This window comes from Poeciliopsis prolifica, unplaced genomic scaffold (assembly GCF_027474105.1).
Source record: "Poeciliopsis prolifica strain line A6 unplaced genomic scaffold, Auburn_PproV2 SCAFFOLD005, whole genome shotgun sequence".
Taxonomy (NCBI): Eukaryota; Metazoa; Chordata; class Actinopteri; order Cyprinodontiformes; family Poeciliidae; genus Poeciliopsis; species Poeciliopsis prolifica.
The window spans coordinates 593119-614771 of record NW_026562380.1 but is presented as its reverse complement, the minus strand read 5'-3'; the positions used below and the strand labels follow the sequence as shown (position 1 = coordinate 614771).

Below are 21653 nucleotides of genomic sequence, written 5' to 3'. Positions count from 1 at the left end.
TTCTATTCTGGAAATTTCAAACACAACTCAAACAATTTGGTCTTTGACTTTGCCATCCCACAATCCTCTCTGTCTCCACATTCAAAATGTTGCTCTCCAAAGCAGGTTGTCAAATGGTTTTCCAATCAGTTTGAATTAGTCCTGGAAGCTGACAGTCACCGGAAAGTCGGATCTACTGGATGAGCCCCGAAATCTTTGAATTAATATCTCAGCCTGAAGATATAATATACACACAGCCCTTCAGCTGCTGCTCAGCTCTTTCTCCTGCACTTCATTAGTAAAAGTAAAGCCAAGTCTTTCATTTGACAGTTTGACAGATACATCCTGCATTTAAATGTGCTGCTGCAACAAAAGCTCACTCCTTTTTTTGGGTCACCCTGGCACTGGAGATGCTCTTGGGTGCAATTTGTATTTGATATCAAGTAATATATGACCCAGAATCTGTTAGAAAATCCTAAAGTACTTGTAGCTGGGCACCAGGTTTTCGCTTCTATTTGCAGAAAACTTTCACATCCCCTCATGTCTTGGTGATTGTTTGGCAACTTAGAGCTTCAGCTTCTTTTTTGCAGGATTCAGGTCTGACAAATTACCTCACTCCATTAACCTCAATGTTATTCTTCTTTAGCCTTAGAAATTGAATGAGGAAATGTCATCAAAGCAAAGCTTAAAGTACAACATCCACATCAAAATGAGTCCAGAGCCACTTCAGGGTTGCATAAACTTAGAAAATCTTTCGATGATGATAACATTGTGACATCAGTTGCAACATAATGCCTCGTTTTGCTCATTTGCTTGCTTGAGTAAGTTCAACTATGTAAATATGACATTAGCATGAAAATGCATAATTATTGCACTTCACTTACAAACACAAACTTCAGTATATTTTGTTTCACGTGATTAACAGAGTTTGTGTACGAATCTGTAGTAAGATTTAAACATTTCTGTTACTAGAGTCTCTTCTGGTTTTGAGCTATTCAGTAGTGCATGTGTTTGTGTAAAGCTGAGTGTGTAGTAAAGGATAGTTTATTTGTTCATTGACTCAGAAGGTATGCACTTCATAAAAGGTGTTTTTTTACCAAATAAAAAGAAAAGCAAAAGAAAATGGACATAATGTTGCTGATATTTGAAAACAATTTTGAAAGTATTTCCAAGAAATACTCACTTTCTGTCTTATTAATTAGAAAAGATGATTCATATGGAAAGATACAAACCAAGCAATCATAAACATACACATTTCCTCATCAACATTTGACATCTGAAGCACTGATGGGATGATTTTTCTTGTGAACACATGAAGCCAGATGGCAACAACATGGAAAAACAGATATTTTTCATTCTAACTTCTTAAAACCTCTAATTAGATGCATTAGCATAAATGGGCACAAGTATCCTTTTTTATTTTTAGGTGTGTGTTTACAAAAGGATGTGCATAATTCTCATTATTAGCATTATTATTAGCATTTGTCTTGTGAAACTTTAGCTCACATCTATAGTTGATTCAAAAATGTAGAACATTGAGTTACTTTTGAGGCCCAGAGTGTTTTTTTTTGATGGTTATCGCATACAGCGCAGCTTTAAACTTACTGAACACAAAATCAATTTTTATTTCTTATTTCATTTTTGGTAGGCACTCAGCACCGTGAGAGAAATCTGAATAACACCATCTATGTAACTGTAATCACAGATTTGCTCAGACTGATGCAAAAAACCCAGAGCCTGTTTCTTTACTCTGTAGGTGAGTTGGAGCATGCTAAGTGGAGACCACCAAGAAAACAAGCATATAAATTATTACTGTTCTGGTTAAGGCGTGAATCAACTTGTAGTTTCCAAAGACAGAAAATACATATTTGTTTAGATGTCAGGAAACATCTATTTTCATTCAAGCTTGAAAACACAACTTCAGCAGCAACAACTTTAGCTCGTCCCTTTCTATGTAGCTTTATCAGACTCGCATTGCTGCTAAGGTATATTGAACCTTTTTTTCCAATATTTTTGTAAACAAAACGTTTCCTCTGGTGTTTCTTAGAGCAGCAACACCACAGGAGAGAAGGGGAACAGAATTTTTGATTCATTTGAAAGTGTGGTGTGAAAGCGAAGCACACCAGGTGAAAATGTAACAATTGTTGTAATTTTGGTCCCCAATCAATCTGAATCAACTGGACTATCAGGCATGAAAAGAACCTAAAAAACTGACTAAATGCATCCGAGGGCCAGAACACCACAAGCTGGTTTTTTCTTTGCAATGATGCTTTGATTCTTTTCACTTTTCAGGCATTTTGTTGTAGATTTGCTGCTGTTTGGTCAAACATTTGGCCAAACAGATGAATGTCTGAAATGCTGGTTCAGACATTCATCCATAAATGAATCCCAAACACAGTTTCAAAGAAGAGCTGTCCAAATGATGAACTGAAAAACAAGTACAGAAGGTATGAAGAGATGTGAACACTGTAGTCCACTGCAAGCTGTAATCCAATCAGCTGTGCCTCAAAAGGCATCTTGGAAGTTTTACAGAAAGTCATGGAAAGTATTTTAGTGAAAGTTTGACTAATTGGAGCAGCTCTTTTTGACTCTTTGCGAAAAGCACAAGGTTGAACTTGGCAGCGGTGCTTTAAAACAGCTGCCAAACAAAAGCTCTCATACGGAGGTCTTGACAGACAGAATGGGCAATAAATCCTCATTTATGTGATGGTCACTGAGGTGTGACAAGCTGGCTTCCACGAGACGGAACTAGATCAAAGACTGGGCAGAGATGGAGATGGCTGGATGGACATTCACCTTTGGCGAAAGGTTCTGTGCAGACCTGACCTTGACATTCTTCATCTTAATGTGGAAACCACAGAAGAAATGTCATGTTTGTAGGATTTCTGAAACAGATGTGGAGCTAATTTTGAGTCTTAAGACTTCAAAGACTTTTCAGTAAGTCACTGTGTAGAAATGATCCTAAAGTTTGCTCCTCTATTAAGCACTGAACTCAATGTCAGGAATTTTATTTCTTCAACTGCAGATAAAAGGTAAAACAAACAGCTTTGAAAAATCTGATAGAGATTTGGAGAATGCAACAAAAACATAAACTGGATGCAGTACTTTTTACATTTTTAAGAAGTGTTCATTAAAGGGGACATATAAAAAAATTTAGATTTTGTAAATTTTTGTACTTTAATTTGTGTCTTAACAGCCCAAGCTCTTAAAAAAAACAGCTGTTTTTTTAAAACTATAAGTTCTTTGTTTTTTGGTGTTTGGAAAATGAGCCGTTTCAAAAACATCCAGAATATAATGTCAGAAATCAGCATGTTCTGGACATCACATAGCAACTAAAGATGCACAGTTATATTTACTACACACTCAGCTTTACACAGTTATATAACTGTGCATCAGTTTGCAGTGATTTTCACTTGCGAGTGGAAGCACTGAGTTGAGGGCCGCCAGCAGTTTATTTGGATTTAAAGTGACCAAAAACTCTAAAAGAGCCCATTTAGTAAGGAGCTCAAATTCAGGAGTACCTGTTGATTTGGCAAAGCAAAGGCATGTTAATTTCAAAACAGTAACCACAACTGAGTGAAACAATGGACTGACCAACACTTAGAAAATTTAGAAAATCCAAGGGACTCAGTTGAGATTTTAGAAGCAAAGTTATGGATTTACAGAAGTTGGGAAAGTTTTTTTTTTTAACCATTTCTACGCCAATTTAAACAATCGCATTCAAACATCTGTCATTGAGATGCATCACAACCTTACAAGGCCTGGAAGAAGGATCTAACAATCACAGCTAACTGAAAGGACATTGCTAAGGTTGTTGAGGAACAAGAGGCTCAAGTCCACTATGATCAAGTCCACCATGATCTACAGTATGAGAGGGGAACAAATGGACCTAATTTTGATTAATACTAGATGTCCACTGTGAGCAATTAGTACACAGAAGTGCCTAATTACCCATGAATAATAAATTGCTCACCAAAAAAACAATAAAAACTTAGGAACATGCAGCTAAAACAGAAAACGTAGGTGGGCAATTAAAAACAAAAAAAAGAATGTGAGCAGAAGGCAGATGCCCAGCCTTCAGTCATTATAATAAAACTTAAAGTTTAAGTTTCTATTTTAAGTTTCTATTTCTATTCATCCTTTTTTTGATTAAGTTTCTATTCATCCTCACAAGGATAAATAGTTCAGTCAATGTGATTAACAACACCAGCACCAGCTTGTTTTGAATTGAAAAGTGTCTAATATTTTAGCATAAATACTGTAAAGGCTCATTTAATTTGTTCACATTTATGAATAAGAAACAAGACGAACCACAGGCTGAGGAATATTGCTCTCCTGCTCACATGATTTATCCAGAGACAGATAAGAGATCATTAGAAACCAAACTGTAAATCCAGTTGAGATTTCACAGTGGAAATGAAAAGAAATGGTGCAATGACTCCATCATGCAAAACTGATAAATCACCCTCAATCCAAAAATGTTGAAACTTGATTCAGACAGCAGTGTGAATTCAAAACTTGTAATAAATTACCATTTTTATTTGAAGGAATTATCTACAATGCGATTAGATTTAGCTTTGTTTGTCAAAATCAGAATACTTAGTATATGTTAAATAATAGTTTTATGTAAGCTCTGTAATTCTTTTTCCACTAAAAAATAAAACTAGTGGTGATTCTATGAGGGGGAAAAATGCTTTTACCACTTCTGATTACAATAATTTCTCTTTGGGGTCAATAAAAATATTTCTGAATTTAAATTCTTAATTTGTTCTCTGTAATTGACTCATTGACTTGCTGCAACCTGCTGGGTTTAATTAACTGAACAAACCAATTAGAATCCTTTTGTAAAGTGCCTTGAGAAATTTGTTGGCTTTATATAAATAAAGTGCATTGAAAACAAGTTTATTCTCATGTTAAATAGATATTTTTGTGTCACTTCTTTTGAGTGAAAGACTCGGTCATTTAATTTGCGTGGGGGAAACACCGGACTTGATCAAGCTGGGATGCAGGATTGAACCAGCAGCGGTGGTAAGAGGAGCGGATGAGCGGGAAGCAGCTGCAGTGATGCAGGGGCTGCCTCTATATAAGACCCTCCAAGATGCCTCCCCGATCGCTTCTTTGCGCACCATCATCGCCTTTGAGCGCACCTCACATCCTCTGCTCCAGAGCCCCTCTTTTACAGTCGCCACTGTTTGATTAAGTCAAGCGGATTTGTCGGTCTGCGGCGCTTTTGGCGATGTCCGGATTTCCGCAGAAGTTTGTGGAAGCGCAGCGCCGGAGCGCACAGGACGCGCGGCGCAGCCACGGTCTCCAGGAGTGACTCCGGAGGGAAGTTTTTCAACATGGGGAAAGAAGAACAAGCGGGATTTTCTACCCTTTAAGGCGTCACATCCTCGGGCGTGGACAATGGACACCCTGAGCCTGTCAGTGAACGCGGTCTCCTCCACCGTGGCAGCGGAGATCCCCACCACCGACGACCCGTTCAGCGGACCCATCAAGAACATCGCGCCGTGGAACTTCACCGTCCTGGCCGTTGTCATGTTCGTGGTCACCTCGTTGTCCTTGACCGAAAATTTCCTGGTCATGTTTGTCACTTTCAAGTTCAAACAGCTCAGACAGCCCCTGAACTACATCATAGTCAATCTGGCCATCGCGGACTTCCTGGTGTCCCTCACCGGCGGACTGATAAGTTTCCTGACAAACGCCCGGGGCTACTTCTTCCTGGGGAGGTGGGCTTGTGTCTTGGAGGGCTTTGCCGTCACTTTCTTTGGTAGGTTGAGACTTTTGTTCTGTACTTTTTGCACTCTGTGGACGGATAAATTGCAAACTCTGCAGCCGTAGGCATCAGAATCTGAACATGATGAGTTTGATAACTTCAGCAAAATTCCCACTGAAGCTGACTTTTACCACGTACTCTTACAAAGAGGAATGAATATCTGTAAAATATGTCAGAATAATTTAGAGCTCAGAAAGTCTTATTAGCTTGCTTGAGCAGGAATACTCTTAGAAAAAAAAAAACCCAAAACATTTAGTGAAATCAAAAATATTCTCTGCTGATGCGCCAATCACAATTTTTCTGGTTTATATTGATTCTCAATTTTCCTTGCAAATTTTTATCTTCATAGATTATAACACATAACACATTAGAAGTAGCTCTGAATCGATCAGAAAATGAATAAATGACAACATTATCACATTTGCGATTCAAACATCCTAGTATCTGATTTAATTCACTGAACAATTGCATCAAGCATGCATTCATGTGTTTAGAAAATTGTGGAAGCCCTTATGTTTGATTGGTTTAACAAATATTTAAATTTGATCTTTTTATGCTGCTCAACCCAATCAGTCAATCATTCGAAAAGAAGTTATTTCCAATCCCTGGCAGATTGATTGGTGCATCTCTGTGATGTAACATATAAAAACAATGGAGTTACATTTTGTGGTTGGTGGATATAGTTTAAGAGAGAACAGATTGCTAAGTTTATTTTGTGCATGCAAACAAATGATTAGGATTGGTAATAGAAGTGGAGTTAAAGTTGAATAATAAAAGCAGTGAAAAAATGCATGTTGATATGAAATATGTAGTATTTTAGGGTAACTTAGGGACTACATATTTTCCACTGTCAGAATCCAGCCACATACATTGGAGCTAACTTTAACATATCCAGAAATGACCAGAACAAAAAGGGTGTGAGTTCTCAATGAGGAAAATAAAAGTTCATTTTTCAGTTATTAGCAAAGTAAAACTGCTGACTCTGCTGTCTCTATGATGCAGAGATAAAATAATACAGTAACATGCTGTGGATTGTAACAAAAATGGGAGATTTATGGTAAAATTTCTCTGCAAAACACATAAAAGAGTTTCTGCTTTTTGAAAATGGGTGCAGTTTTTGGCTACTATAAGTAAAGGGATGGATAAATCTATTTTCACACCTCTCTGCATCAGAATCACAGCTTTCTTTCAGATCACACGCTTTACAGGTGAGTGTCATGGCATTAATTACTCCACAGATTCCCAGAATTCCTTTAAAACTGGCGTTTATCACCTGCTCATGAACAGGAACTTCTCGGAAAAGAATCCAAGACGTAGATATCTGTGAAAAATGTCACAATAACTGTGACATTTTGCTGTGTGTGCAGCAATTTCACTCAGTTTCTTTGAGCAGTCATGCACGGAAAAGGTTATCGTGTAAAATTTGAAAGTCTAAACTGACTCACATCTGATGTAGAAAGGACGCACCAATCAGGTCAAAGCAGGCTAATAATGACTCTCAGTGTTCCTGAAGGTCATTTTAGACCAGTTCTAGTTCGTAGCATTACCACTAATAAATGATAAACATAAACTATACTCCAGGTTGTTTGATTGAACAGAAACTCCAAAAAGGAAATAATTCTGTGACTATTCTCATTTCTATATCACAGCATTTACTCCTTGTTAATAAACTCTGAAAAGTTAAATTACCTGCTGTTCATTTACGTTTTATAAAAATTATAAAAGTTCTTAGTTGAAAATAAATAAATAAATCAGGAGAAGTTATAAGTTTTCAGATGATTCAGAAGAAAATCTTCTGAGTTTTTAGCTGAATGATTTGTTTATCATGGAAAATGTACCAAACAATGACATTTTCTGAATAGTAAGTAACTAGTAAGTTATATTCAAGGTGTATCATTGTAGCATTTACATGCAATCTATAAAATCTGGAGTTTAATCGTGTGAAAAAGAAAGTCATTTTGTCAAAAAGTTAGACAAGACAAACAATTATCGGAAGCAAAATGAAGAAGTAAAAGGTGAGCCAAAGGAGTGTTTCCCCTTGTACCAGCTAAGTATCTTGCTAGATTCACATTCTCAGGAAAATGCCAAAAGAAACAGAAAAAATTAAAATAAAATCCTCTAATAAAATAGGCAGTATTTCTAACATTTTTTGTTGAAATAGCAATTTTGGACTAATATTTGACACCCGAGTCTTGCAGGTTAAGCTAAATATTGTGAAGCTCACAAGTTAATTTTCCATATATTGTTCAGGGGTAAAGAGACAGCATTCAAAATGCTGAATAAGAAGATACCTGCCTTAATTTTTAACTTTTTTGAACCTGCAAAGTGTTTGCTTTGGTGCTGCACACTATAAAAACAGATTCACCAAAGGTGAGCCAAAGTTATGCATCATCTGCAGAGTCCTACTGGAGTTTTCTCACACACTGTGCTGCATATCGTAGATTACCATCCCAGTGAACACCAGGTTAACTAATTCACTGGGTTTTGCCTTCCTTTACTAAAGCACATAGGGAGCTCCGAACGCAGCATGACGGGAATCTGGTGAGAATAAATGCAACCAGGAATACCTGAATAGTTCGTAGAAGTCTGTTCTTTCTTTCACTTTGAGGAGAAAAACACATTTCTTTTGATTCCCCTTTAGAAAGGTCTCCCTGGAGGTGGAAGGACTTCCTCATCAGGATATTACACCAGATTAAAATCAAATCAATGCTTTAATTAAACATTTCCTACTTTTCTGCAGTGTGTGTGAATCTGTAGTGCTGTGATAAAGTAAAACTACGACCAGATTGAATGGTTTGTTCGAACAACACTTGGAATGGTCAGTCGGAAACTTCCTGAAGACGTATAAAAAACAGCTATGGATGTTGATGGCACTAATTTCACATTTGAACCTTTATGCCAGATGCTCTTGTTAGAAAGAAGGCGGTAATTAAACAGCCAGTTTCCGCCTGCCTCCTTTGTCCTTTGCAGTAAGTCTATCAGGCAGATACAAAGACTACCTGACTACGCAGGGATAAGTAATTAACTCCAGTCTCTCAGAGTGACTTATTACCACAATTAAAGGCTGCCTTTTTTAGCCCCATTAGCAAGCAGCAGAACACACCCAACCCAGATCATTAAAGTATTTCCAGAAACATCGCAGCAACGTTGACCTCTGGGATGTCTGCTTAAAAAGAACCATGTGTTAGAGACCAAAAAGGGATGCAAACCCCCCCGTGAGCTCATTTTTCTGAATCACACACATTAATTACCGGTGTGTTTGTGGTTGCTGATTTCCTCAGGGATCGTGGCGCTGTGGTCCTTGGCCGTCCTGTCCTTTGAGCGCTTCTTTGTGATCTGTCGGCCACTGGGGAACATTAGATTGCAAGCCAAGCACGCCATCCTGGGTCTGCTGTTCGTATGGACGTTTTCCTTCATCTGGACCTTCCCTCCTGTCCTGGGCTGGAACAGATACACTGTGAGCAAGATCGGAACCACCTGCGAGCCCGACTGGTGAGACGCTCTAATTTTGTTGCTAATGTTGAAAGATGACCAGCTTTATATAAATACCTAGTATTGACCTATTGATGTTGATCACAAATCAATATCAATAGAAAACGCAGCCAATAAATGTTCAATAATTTCACTTCTGATCCAGAACTGCACAGCATTCTGGGGGATGTAGGCAGATTGAAAGTGTGAACTGCTCAACTTTTCATAGTCAGCTGAGCAAGTTTGGTGGAATCAACCAACTCACCTCCTCTTTGGTTTCTCAGCAACACCTGTTGCGTAACTTGCAGTTTCAGGTTTCGTCCCCCAGCTTCATATTTTATACCTAGGGACAGGTTTTTATCGCATCGTTTATCGTGAAAAAATTCTTACTGTGATAAGAATTTCATTAAAGTTAAATAATAAAACAAAACTTACAGCGTTATCGGAAAACTTAGTTTCTGCTATTTTCTCCACTTATTCGCACTTATAAGAGCATCAATAAATATGATTGAAATATGATTATGTGCACTCACTTATTAACTTGTAGAAATCTGAAAAGTGTGGCTTGTATTTGCATTCAGCTGCTGTGTGGAGCCGCTTTTCACCACATTTCCAGCTACAAGTATTCTGGTGCCTCTGCCGGTTTTGTAAACCTTCAGCTGGTCACGCAGCTTTATTTACCTGTACAAGACTAAATGAAGATGAATACATGGTGCTGTTTTCAATCCTCACCAGGTTGGTATTGTAAGTAAGAACGTTTTTCATAACTCATCTGGTTAAAAAAAGGTAAAAATAAAAACACTTTGCTTTTTTAGGGGGTGCTTTGCAAACATTTTGAAAACCCATTATGATTATATTTTTCTTCTGCAGTTATGAATGATTTTTCTTTGTATTGTGGTATGTCATAAAATCTCAATATAATACATTAAACTCAGTGGTTGTATTGTGACAAAATCTGGAAGACTGGAAGAATTTTTACAGGCGCTAAGTTTTATGGACTTTTTTTTATATACTAAGCTAATTTCGGTAGGTTTCCGCCTAATAATACCCACCAGGTAATTACTTTTTATCCACACACCTTCTACACAAACAGATAAAGATAATAGACATGTTGCACACGGCCCAGGGCCTTCAATCTGATTGTGCTTCATGAAGGGAGCTGAGAAGCAGGCCTACTGTAACCCTCTGCCCCTCAGGGAGCCATCTGGATAATGCTATTTAGATGTTTTGATCAAAGGCGTACAGATATAGAACTGAGTCTTGACCTCAAGCCCAGAAAGGAGATTTTCTTCTGAAACCACAATGTGGGAGAACAAACGGTTCACACAGAACAATTAGTAGATCTCTCATTGGTGAGTCCAGACACATGCATGAGCATCTGGTTGCATAATGCCACAGGTGAGTAGAGTAGCACTACTTCAAAATGATAAAATGATATAACTCAAGAACAAGTCAAACGTTACAGTGCAGTAAATGTACTCTTGCAAGTAATTTTAAAATAAATGTAACAGAATAAATATAAGTACAACAGGAAGCATTTGGTTAAAAGCAGATCAGAAATTTCAGAGGTGTGTGTGTGTGTGTGTGTGTGTGTGTGTGTGTGTGTGTGTGTGTGTGTGTGTGTGTGTGTGTGTGTGTGTGTGTGTGTGTGTGGACCAGGTGCTGCAGCATCATCAGTCTGGTGAATTTAAATACCTCATTAATGTGAAAAATTTTGACACTGAAAATGATTAGATCACACATCTGTCCTGCAGCCGTATTCATGTGCGAGACTAGAACATGTGTCAAAATAACAGTTTGTAGTTGAAATCTGTGGTAAAAATATGATTAGAACAGTTCAAAAAAGATTATTCCCCTTATGCAAACAAACAACAAAGAAGAGTAAAGGCCTAACTGGCTTTGATGCTAACAGCAAGGACTAAGCTGGTCTGCCTCTAAATAAAATCTAGTGCAACCAGTTGACTTCAAAACTCAGCTGATAATGCAGGGTGGCTCCCCTGGGTGTCATTTATTCTCAGTAAAATGCTGATTTCAGAACTTGAGCTCTGAACAAACAGCGTCATTAAGACCAAAGAACACAGCAGGTCTGGGAGTAAAGTTGCAGAGTAAACTAGAGGTTGGTTATAAACAGTATCCATGGATTAAAAGGCCAACCATAACTCTGGAGGGGCTACAGAGATAAACAGTTTGGTTTGGAGAAAACTAGTTTGTGTTCCTCACAGATCTTTAAGACTGGCAAGAAAAAAAAACATTTTCTATCCTGTTTGGAGTTTTCCAAAGCAGAGGAAACATCAAACAAGTGACAGAAGGTGTTCTTGACAGATGAGACTCTCAATCAAAAGAGATGTGAGAGACAAACTAACAGTTAGCATAGAGGTGGCAGCATCATGATGTGGGGATGATTTCTGCAGCAGGGACAGCTTCATCTTGATCTATCACATAAAACTTGAAAAACGTACATTGAGATCTGTTGTAACATGTTAAACGGTAGAAAAGATCAATGGGTGTGAATATTGAAGGCACCATTTTTAAATTTATTTAATGAGAAGTATAAGCTGGTGGTATGCTAATGAACTCAATTAGACTAAGGAGCTAATAGCCAAAGTGCTTGTTTCAGGGGTTGCTAATGACAGTAAGAGTTAAATATTTCTAAAGATGAAACTAATTAAAACGTCATATGTGTATATATATCGCCCTTCAGCTGTAGAAACACTTTACTCTATTTACTATAGTATTTACTTTACTATATTTTTTATATTCATATTGATTACCGGTAGTTATATTTAAATGGGACAGTTCATATTGATGAATGTACAATGTTGTCGAAAATATACCGGAGTTAGAAAAAGAAAAAATGGCTTGAATTTGGTTTGGACACGTTTAAGAAAAAAAAAAAACCTTTAGAGTGTAAGTTTCACTAATGTAAGACTGTTTAAAACGATACAAATTCATATATTTATCTTTAATAATATTTTGATTTAGTTTAAAAGGCTCATCCATTAATTAAATTTGCTGAAATAAAGCAAGAGTGAGCAATATGCAATTTGAAAAATTAGGAAGTTTGTATTTTTCTCCAACCACATACACCTTTGATCAGTTTTCTTGAAAAATCAGACTAATTAGCTTGTTTTTCAAAAATTATTGTGTGATTAATTTATTGTTGAACAGCTAAACACACACACAAAAAAATGAAGCAGTTTTTGAAATTTTAATGACAGCTAAATTTTGTGGCTCCTTAAGTACTTTGAATTTAACATTTTTTGTAGCAAAAAGTTTGAACACCTCTGCATTTTATGGTGCATTCAAATACATCTCCTACATCACACTACTGCTGTAAAACTGAGTTTAACAGACACCTAAAAGTCTACTTATCTAATTGGTAAATTGTAGAAGCAACATCTCCTGGTCTGGGTCTTACTACAACTCTTCTGTTCGTATGGAGGCACAGAGTCATGCTGCTCTATCTGCCAGGTGGATCCCCAGAAATTAATCTGAATGGTGTTTCATTAGAGATTCGTAGGTGTTCTTATGGAAACAACTTAATTAGGCTAAATTGCTGTCCTGAGGGCTCTTAAGTGTTCACAGAGATTGGTCTCAGCTGTGAAATTTTCCATTTAACTAAAGCTCAAATGAGGAGCCAAACTGTGATGTTTCTCTTGAGTCACATAAAAGCTCCAGAATTTCACAGCGTCTCATAGCTGGGAATTGATTGTTTGCCTTCTGGTTCTAAAAGCGACACTCAATTAGTGTAGCAGCTGATCCAAGCATCCACTCATTACCTTATCAAGAAATACTGTAACAGTAAATTACTAAATAGCTTACAGTGATTATTAATGTTTTTTTTTTTTGTCTTCCTCTTCATAGGTATTCAACCAACATAACAGACCACAGTTATATCATCACTTTCTTCGCCACTTGTTTCATTTTTCCACTTGGAGTGATTTTCTTCTGCTATGGGAAGCTCCTCAGGAAGCTCAGAAAGGTCAGTTCTGAGTTGGAAGACACTGTGTGCAGGATGCTGCATAGAATTAATGTTTTTTTATGATTTCCAGCATTAGTGATAGATGACATTCAGTTGTGAAGTGCATAGTCAATCACAGACTACAATTGGAAAAACCTTCAGTAGCTACGTCTCTATTACAAAAGTCGATATACTGCTAATGCTGAAAAATTCAATTTCGCAATTGCAGCATTTCCTTTAATTTATAAATTCTGTCAAAATCACACGTCAGTCAGATTGTTCATGCAATAAGTTAAATGTTAAAAAACATGCTGCACTTCTATCCTCGTATGACTTCCTGTCGTCCTCTTTGTCTTTGCCTCCAGTAGTAACATTTGCTTGTTGATCACTTGGCTAGTACGCAAAAAAGTGTTTCCATTGCAGTTTTGCAAAATATATAATTTTTTTTACAGCTGAAAAACCAGCTGGAGCGAAGCAAGATCAGGAATTCCTCTCGGTTAGAGTCTTGCAGACTTCTGAGCACTTCAGTCGAGAAATGTTCCCCGTTTTCAAAACTTTGGCTGAAGTGGTGCTTGTAATCCCATCTCCAGTGTAGCACAAAGCTACATGTCTCATTAAACTGAGAAATTAATTGAGTACAAGCTAGTGCGCAATTAAGGTCCATGCAGATCAGGAGAAAGTTATGAGACTGTATACTACATGAGACTCATTTTGGTCACGTGTCCCTGGAACCTTGTTCTCTAATCATTGTCTTTTATGACCATGAGAGACTCAGAACAAAGAGAAATCAACATCCTGTAGAGAATCACCTGAAAATGCCAAAGGAACCAATCGATCCTCCAAAAAGACGATCGTATATAGGCTCCAAAATATGTTGATTATTTTGGGCAAATAAGTCAAACTGGGTATTTGTATATCTTTACAATTTCTTCCTTATATGTTCATCAAATGTTCCTGTTTATAAATGCTGATATTTTTTATATGACCAAGGAAAGGGTAGAAACTGACTTTTTCTGCAAAAAGAAAAGCACACAACCCTTTTGTTGACATAATTCATCAATGCATTAATAGTTTCTGTTTCCTTCAGGTATCTCATGGTCGTCTGGCAACTGCCAGAAAGCCCGAGCGGCAGGTGACCCGTATGGTTGTGGTGATGATTGTGGCGTTCATGGTGGGTTGGACCCCTTACGCAGCCTTCTCCATACTGGTCACAGCTTATCCCACGATTGAGCTTGACCCAAGGGCGGCTGCCATCCCGGCTTTCTTCTCCAAAACAGCCGCTGTTTACAATCCAATCATCTACGTCTTTATGAATAAACAGGTAACGGTTCTCTTCAAGCAATATGAAGAAACATTATCACAATAAAGAGCGTAGCAATATATTTTTATGTAGCTAAGCATTTCTTGCTAAATAGAGATGAAGTATAGATGAGCACCCAAAGTTTGAACCTCTCTAATTGGTCGCAAAGAAGACCTCGACTGGATGTAAACAGCATTTAGCAGAGAGGAAATGATTTCAACGGCCTCAGACAGTCATGTGACACAATTAGGACACCCTAACCTCCAGAGAAATGCTCAAAAAAATGGTCTGAAATTATTTTTGTGGAATACTTAATACTTAATTTAATACTTCTTCTTTTCGACTGTGACTTTATGCAAGCAAGAATACACAATTGCATAAAAAGTGTATTACAAATAAAAAATAAACATTACGCTGAATTCTCTCCAATATTTAGAGTTTCTGTAGACTTTTTTCTGTGGCATCAATGGTTTCAGAGTGAATGCCTGGACCTGAACATGGTGACAGTTGTTTTAAAGCCTCCCCTCTTGTAGACTATTTCCTATAAAGTGGAAAAGCTGATTTGAAATTCCTTTGAGATCTCTTTAAATCCCCTACCAGACTCATAAGCAGTTAGCTTCTTTCTAGAGGGCTACAGCAGCTCCTTCTACCCCACAATGGTGTTCACATTCACTCCAACAACGAGGATACTAAACCAAGTTTTGAACAGGATAAACTTGTGGGTCATGTGTTCTTGTCATGTGGGTCTGATTAGATGTACATTTCTGTAATTTTAGCCCAAAGCAGACAGAGATGATGGCCACTTGTAATAGTTTTTAGATGACAGAAGTTGCATTTTCTAAATCTATCTTGGAGGTTTTAAAAGTTTTCTTGTAAGTTTTATTTTATTGTTTTATTATTGAAGCAAGTCCTAGTTTCCTTCACATGACTGTATATGATTCCAGCTGACCTGCAACAGTCGGTTGTTTTTTTTTAATTTTTCTACTACAGGGTGCTTCCAGGGTACATAACAAGGTGAGCCCAAACAGTCTGAGGGGATTTCCATGATGCATGACTAACTCTGCTGGTAGTTTCAGCCAACACAAAGCTCAAAAGTTGCTTACTGTGGAACGTCTTTGGACCACATCACTTCATGAGGCTGTTTAAAACCAATTTTACGAGATTTTTCGAACAGGTTTTAACCTCTCAATATCACCTCAGTCTGACAGTTAAGATATTTTGAACATGCTAAAGATTTGAGTTGAGTTTGTCATGTTATATTCACAAATTTCAGTTTATGTCAATGGGAGTTTCTATTTCAGCTGAATATGTTTTGGGGGTTTGTCTGTATACAGTATATTCACTTTGCAAAAAATAGCTCATTTGATAAAGAATGTCTATGATCATCACTTTTCAGCTCTTGCCAGGAACTAAAATTGGATTTAGGTCAATCTAATATTGGTAGACAAAGGGGCTCCTGCTAAAACAAGGTAATTGTCGGGCTGGAAGATGAACCTCCGTTCTTGTCTGAAATGTTTTGCAGCCTAAAACAGGTTTTCTTCTAGGAGCTCTGCTCCATCCATCTTCCTTTATCTCTGTTTTGCATTTCGACAAAGCAGGAATATTTTGAAGGAAATTCGTTGCTCAACATTTTCTTTCCGAGTGCAAGAGTAAAGGGGGCTTAGTACGAAAGAAAACTATGATCTCAAATTTTTTTATTTGTAGAATCAGCAACTACGGTACTTGGTGTTGGTGTGCCACATAAAACCCAACTTAAAAATATTGAAGTGTGATTGAAACCTAAAAAATTTAAATACCTCAATAAATAAAATAAATAGATGTTATCTTGTAAAGCACCACAGATTCAGCTATAATTGACATTTAATGCCCTTCTTGTCTTGGGAGTGTTATGGAAAATTTAAATGCTGTATGTGAAAAACTAAAGACACCCCTTCTTCCTCTCTGTAGAATTTAAGAAGAAATGTAAGAGTCAGGTGGTGCTAAATGATTTACTCATATCCATCAGTACCTCTAAAGAAACCGCCAAACCCAATTACATTTGTAATAAAGTACTTAGTCCACAAAGCATGAAACAGAGAATTTAAAACAATTCTTCTGAAACTAAATATTATATGTTTTTGCTTTTGCTGCAGTTCAGGAAATGCCTGATCCAGCATTTTACCGGCATGGGAACCATCCCAGAAAGCAACATGAATCAGACCACAGAACGACCCGGGATTACTGCCGAGAGTCACACAGGGGAAATGTCTGCCATCGCAGCCCGCATCCCTGTAGGCGGCACCGTGTCTCCCCGATCCGATGACTCTCCAACTGACTGTGGCTCCTTTGCTCAGCTTCCCATCCCAGAGAACAAAGTGTGTCCACTGTAACTGCAAGCCTTCTTCCATTAGGTGTCATTTTTCTCCCTAAGAGCGAATATTACCAGTCTGTCATCCAGCTACGGTGTGCTTCACAAACTCTGTGGACGCTAAGAGAAGTTCAAATAATTAGTCAATGTCTTGGTTATACTTTGAGGGCACTGGGCACTTTTGGAAAAAAACCTTCATTGTTCTCTGGAACTGTGGAAACGTTTTGTGCTTTAGTCTGTTTTAGTAGTTTGTTATATTCTGTTTAAAATAGGGGCAGAAAATAGAGGTAAATTATATATTCAGCCTTTGCCCAGTAGGCCATTTGTAAATACTGAATACTCCTCTCTCTTCTTCTTTTTCCCTGACGCACTTCCTGTTTATGAATCACATCAGAGGGCACTTCAATTCAACTTCATAGTGCCTGTATTTAAATCTCAATGTAGCAGTGGATTGAAGAATCTCAACATCAGTAAGTTAAGGACTGGTCAGTGTATTTCAAAAACCACAGTGCATCCAGGCTTTCATCTTGTCCTTGCCCTCTCCTTTGAAGACTCCTGAAAGCGTCTGCACAGAAAATGTTGATTTCCTATGCTGTTTTCAGGGTTTGCATTGGCAGCAAGCTTCAGTCAGCTTTTTGTGTCAAAAGCACGAAGCAGACTTTGAATTGGGAGTTTTTCTATTTTCTTATTTTAGTGTTTATTGCACTGACTAGTTTGGGTCAAGGCTTTCATCTTTATTGAGTATGGTTGAGTTGTCTCACAAGTCTGCCATTGTTCCTTTTGCAGTTCCAGAATCAAAGTATTAATGAGCTGCTAGCAAGAGATCAACTCTGCATATGAACAGGACTTGTCTAACAAGAAGTTCTAAAAACTTACTGGCCACTTTAATACGGGCAACTGCTCATCTGTTTAGCGTTAGAAAATAATGTCAATTTTTGGCCATTCCTAGCTATTAGTAAGTACCCAAAGTCTTTTATTAATGGAACTGCATGATTTGTAATTCAATTGCCAAGTTGAGGTACCAGCTGTTCTTCAGGAATCAAATGCAAAGCACTTTCTGTCTGTCAATTGTTGTAGCCAAAATCACAATAACTAAAACTACCAATAACCTAACACAGTAATGTAATGCAAATTTACTTCTATTGCAACAGACCTGCCTGTTTTCTGGACACATTGCTCCAGAAAATAGGCCAGATACCAGATACTTAGTACCACAGAGTATCTGCAGGTTTCAGCAGTTTCAATTTAAGACTTTAAATGTCGCTTTGAAAGAAAAATTGCATAAATGCCACTTTGAATAAAACTTAAGACCAAAAAAACTATAAAAATATGGATGGTCCAGGAATCCTGCTGAATTACAATCAGGCATAGCATTTTTATTAATTTTTTTACATTTCTGGAGTCTTTTTGTGGCTCTTTGCAGGAACTTTGTGCTTCTTCTCCTCACAATGCAACGTTTTTTTTCCACCGAATGCACCTTACCTCGTATGGGTTGGCAACAGAAGTGACCCAGGGGCCACAACTAATATTGCTTGTTGATGCCGACCAGCAATAAGTTTTACGCTTAAAGGGTTCGACAAATGGAGGTCGACGCTCCTCCCTTACCTTCATTTCCTACAGAATTTATACAAGGAGGGGAGAGTTGCTTGCCCTCCTACAGCCAATCGACTGATGACATGCGTGTGAAATTTTGCTCTCGTAAATGTAGAGGTGACAAGAAAGATGAAAGATTTTCAACGTTGTCGCTATTGTTGGGTTTCATCCATTCATATGTTGCTCCCATCACTTGGGATAGACATAAAAAGGTAGCTAGCTAGTCAACCAGGAAAGGCGTATTAGCAGCTAGTTAGCTGTAGCCTCAATCCAAACTGATTGCAACAGAACAAAATGAAGATGTCGACACACAACTTCAACTTCTGCCAGTTGGAAAAGTCGCCGGAAAAAAAAAGATATTTAAAAGACTATTTACAAAAGGAAATAGTTCTGTCATGCCAAATTTAAGACTTGCGATAGAGGTATCTAAAGCCAGCTTGTGAATTTAAGATTTTTAAGAACCCTAACTTTAGATGCATAAATTTAGGACTTCATAAGAATGCACAGACACCTATTACCAACTGAGTGTTGTACAAACACTTTAGCCTTCCTTGCTATCATTGCTCAGCATGTCCGTTCCTTCATGATCTAATTGTATCCAACATCTGGCATCTCCTTCCACCAGGTAACAAGACTCAAATCATTTCTTAGACAAGAGTTTTTTCACTCTATTCCAATGTTCTCTGCAGTCACAACTCCTTTTGGATATTGAGCAGACAAATCTACCACATGTCTGATTCCAAAATCTCAGAAGAGTGTAGACAATACCTTGCAAATGTAATCAAGGCAATTCTAAGGGCCAAACTGAGTCACACTCACTATTAGCACAGTGTTCCCTGAAAGTTGGACCGCTGTGTTGCTAAGTCTAGTCACTGTAACAAAAATGCAGTGGACTAGAGTTGCTTTGGTAATTAGCCATAATTTCTATGTTAAGCAAAAATCAACAGCAATACGGAAGTCAAATGATGTCCAACGAATGAGTGTTGGTAATTGCTGGACTTTGTGTTGCATGTTTGTTCAATGTTATTTGGTATATGTCAATCACTGTTAGTTGCTGCACAATGATACTCTATGTGTACACAATATAACATTCTGGTGTCTGTGTGTCCCAGTCATGTCAGGCATTTCTATACAAAATCACATTATGAAGGTGTGTACATCTGTGCTATATTTATTGTGATGCATTAATGTAATCATAACAGTATGGGGCCATGGTGATCACAAATGCTAAGTTTGGTGACATCCTTCTATAATATTACCACAGTATTCTGCGTGTCTCTTTTGAAATTGGTAAAAGCGGTTTTAAATTATACAAACAACGTATAACAAATATAAATGATTTTTGTTTGCATGGGTGAAATCAGCTTGCTCCTTTGGATGTTTCAGAGTAGAGCCGCTATTCCTGTGCATCGACAGGAGTCAGTACACTGAATCTTCGCTGTAGGTTGCTCCAATGTTGTAATGTTCACATAAAATGTCAAATTTGTATTCAAAATGTACCGTTTGCATCAATGTTTTTAAATCTCAAATTACAGTTTGCTCATGCTGTTTGTGGATTCTCTCGTCTTTTCAAGGGGCAGTGCTGACTTAAAGCTGTGTATCCTTGTATGCCATTGAAAAGCAGGGAAAATATAAACTAGCATGACTGGGGTGTAAGTGTGATTTGTGTTGAGAAAGCAGAAAATCGTGGCAAATTTTCAAATCCTCAAATACCCAGCAAAACAAAAAGGGTAACAGATAGTGAGCACATCTTTGAATAAAATGGTGCTTACATGATTATATGTAAACTTTGGCATAAATCACAAAGAAAGCAATATCCCAGTGAGTCAAGAAGGTCAGAACAGAAATGAGACACATCAACAGCAGGAAATACACATGGTGTCCAGGGGCTTTTTTTCATATCGCCTTGAAGATGAGGTGGGATATAAATCAAACAAACCTGCCAGTGTCACATTTAAGAGACTCCACAGCATGCTTTTAAGAGAAAGGGAGCACCTCCACCATCTTTACAGAAACTTAAGCTCATATTGTCCAACTGCTTCTGCAAAAATAAAACATGTAAAACTTTGAGAATGAACAAGAAAGGTCAGCATACCTGGGCAGAATGATATTAGTAGCCTGAAAAACACCCAGACAGCCTCAGTTCACCTGCCCATCACAACTAAACCACAAAAAAAAAAAAAACCCATTGCAACACAGCGCGGTATACCAGTCAGCTTGTTTACTGTATGGCCTGAAACATGACAAAATCATTCCATTCTTCACTTAACTATTTGCAAACAACAACAAACATCTTGCAAACATCTTAGCTAAAAGAGTGTAAAACGTTTTCTTCTCTGCAGCAACTTTTAAACCGTAAATCAACCGAAACTCTGTGAGAACCTCACCGTCCTCCATAACAGCCGTGACGTCACATAAAACCAAGCTTTCCCAAAATTATCACATAGATTTTGTTTAAATAAGTAATAATTTCATGATAAAATTAAAGGCAATAAAATGAAGAAAATAAAAAAGTAAAAAGACGTAATTGCAAAGTTTACATCAAGCCTGAAAACATAATACTGTTCTGCTCTTTGTGAGGAAAAGGTTTGCCGTTTTTTTAGTCTTCATATTCCTGAACATTAAAAAAAACACTTGAACATGAATTGTTATGCGTGTGTCATAAAGCCGACAGAGTTAAAAAAAGACTGTTTTTTGCCGTTAGTTTCACATATGCAACATCTAGAAGTACAATTTGCTCTCCCTCTTTGTGTTTTCGTGAAAAGTCTTGTTTCGAGGAGTTTAGACGTGCATCAGATTTTAAATATTTGTCTGTCTTCTTTAGCTGGAGGAAAACCAGATGTAGCAGAACTACATGATGTCAATTCAAACAGCCCCAGGCGTCATGGTGGGATTTTATTAAAGTGTCAGTAAATTGTGATATATTTCAGTACGTAGTTCATTCAGATTTCTCAGTGGCATGTTTTTCTGCAATGAATGAAGAGATAAAACTGATGTTTGAGTCTGATATGAAAGTTATTCCTCTTCTGGGAAAAAAAAAACACTTTAAACAAACAGAAAGCTTAATGAAAAAAGCCTGTCTGTTGTTTGAGCTACAAACAGGATATTTTTCTTTATCTTCTTTAATACCACAGCTCCAAATTGATGTTTTCAATTACTTTCCTCCTGGTCCCACTGAATAAATCAATATTGGTGCTGATGTTCAAATGCAGTTATGACACTGATA

The 21653-nt window shown here is 37.5% G+C and overlaps 1 protein-coding gene across 1 annotated transcript; it reads left to right on the top strand.

The window, feature by feature from the left end:
- The first annotated feature begins 5198 nt into the window (after positions 1 to 5198).
- On the top strand, positions 5199 to 20110 carry valopa (vertebrate ancient long opsin a). The gene is made up of 5 exons (XM_055030101.1): positions 5199 to 5749; positions 9037 to 9247; positions 13091 to 13208; positions 14275 to 14508; positions 16620 to 20110. Exons 1-5 carry the CDS (start codon positions 5386 to 5388, stop codon positions 16854 to 16856), a joined length of 1164 nt encoding a protein of 387 aa, XP_054886076.1. The 5' UTR covers positions 5199 to 5385; the 3' UTR covers positions 16857 to 20110.
- The last annotated feature ends 1543 nt before the right edge of the window (positions 20111 to 21653 follow it).

Bases quoted from the DNA above. Each gene is read 5' to 3' on its own strand.
- valopa (XM_055030101.1), top strand. From the start codon at position 5,386: ATGGACACCCTGAGCCTGTCAGTGAACGCGGTCTCCTCCACCGTGGCA. The intron at 13,209-14,274 runs GTCAGTTCTGAG...TGTTTCCTTCAG, and splicing joins TCCTCAGGAAGCTCAGAAAG to GTATCTCATGGTCGTCTGGC. The intron at 14,509-16,619 runs GTAACGGTTCTC...CTTTTGCTGCAG, and splicing joins ACGTCTTTATGAATAAACAG to TTCAGGAAATGCCTGATCCA.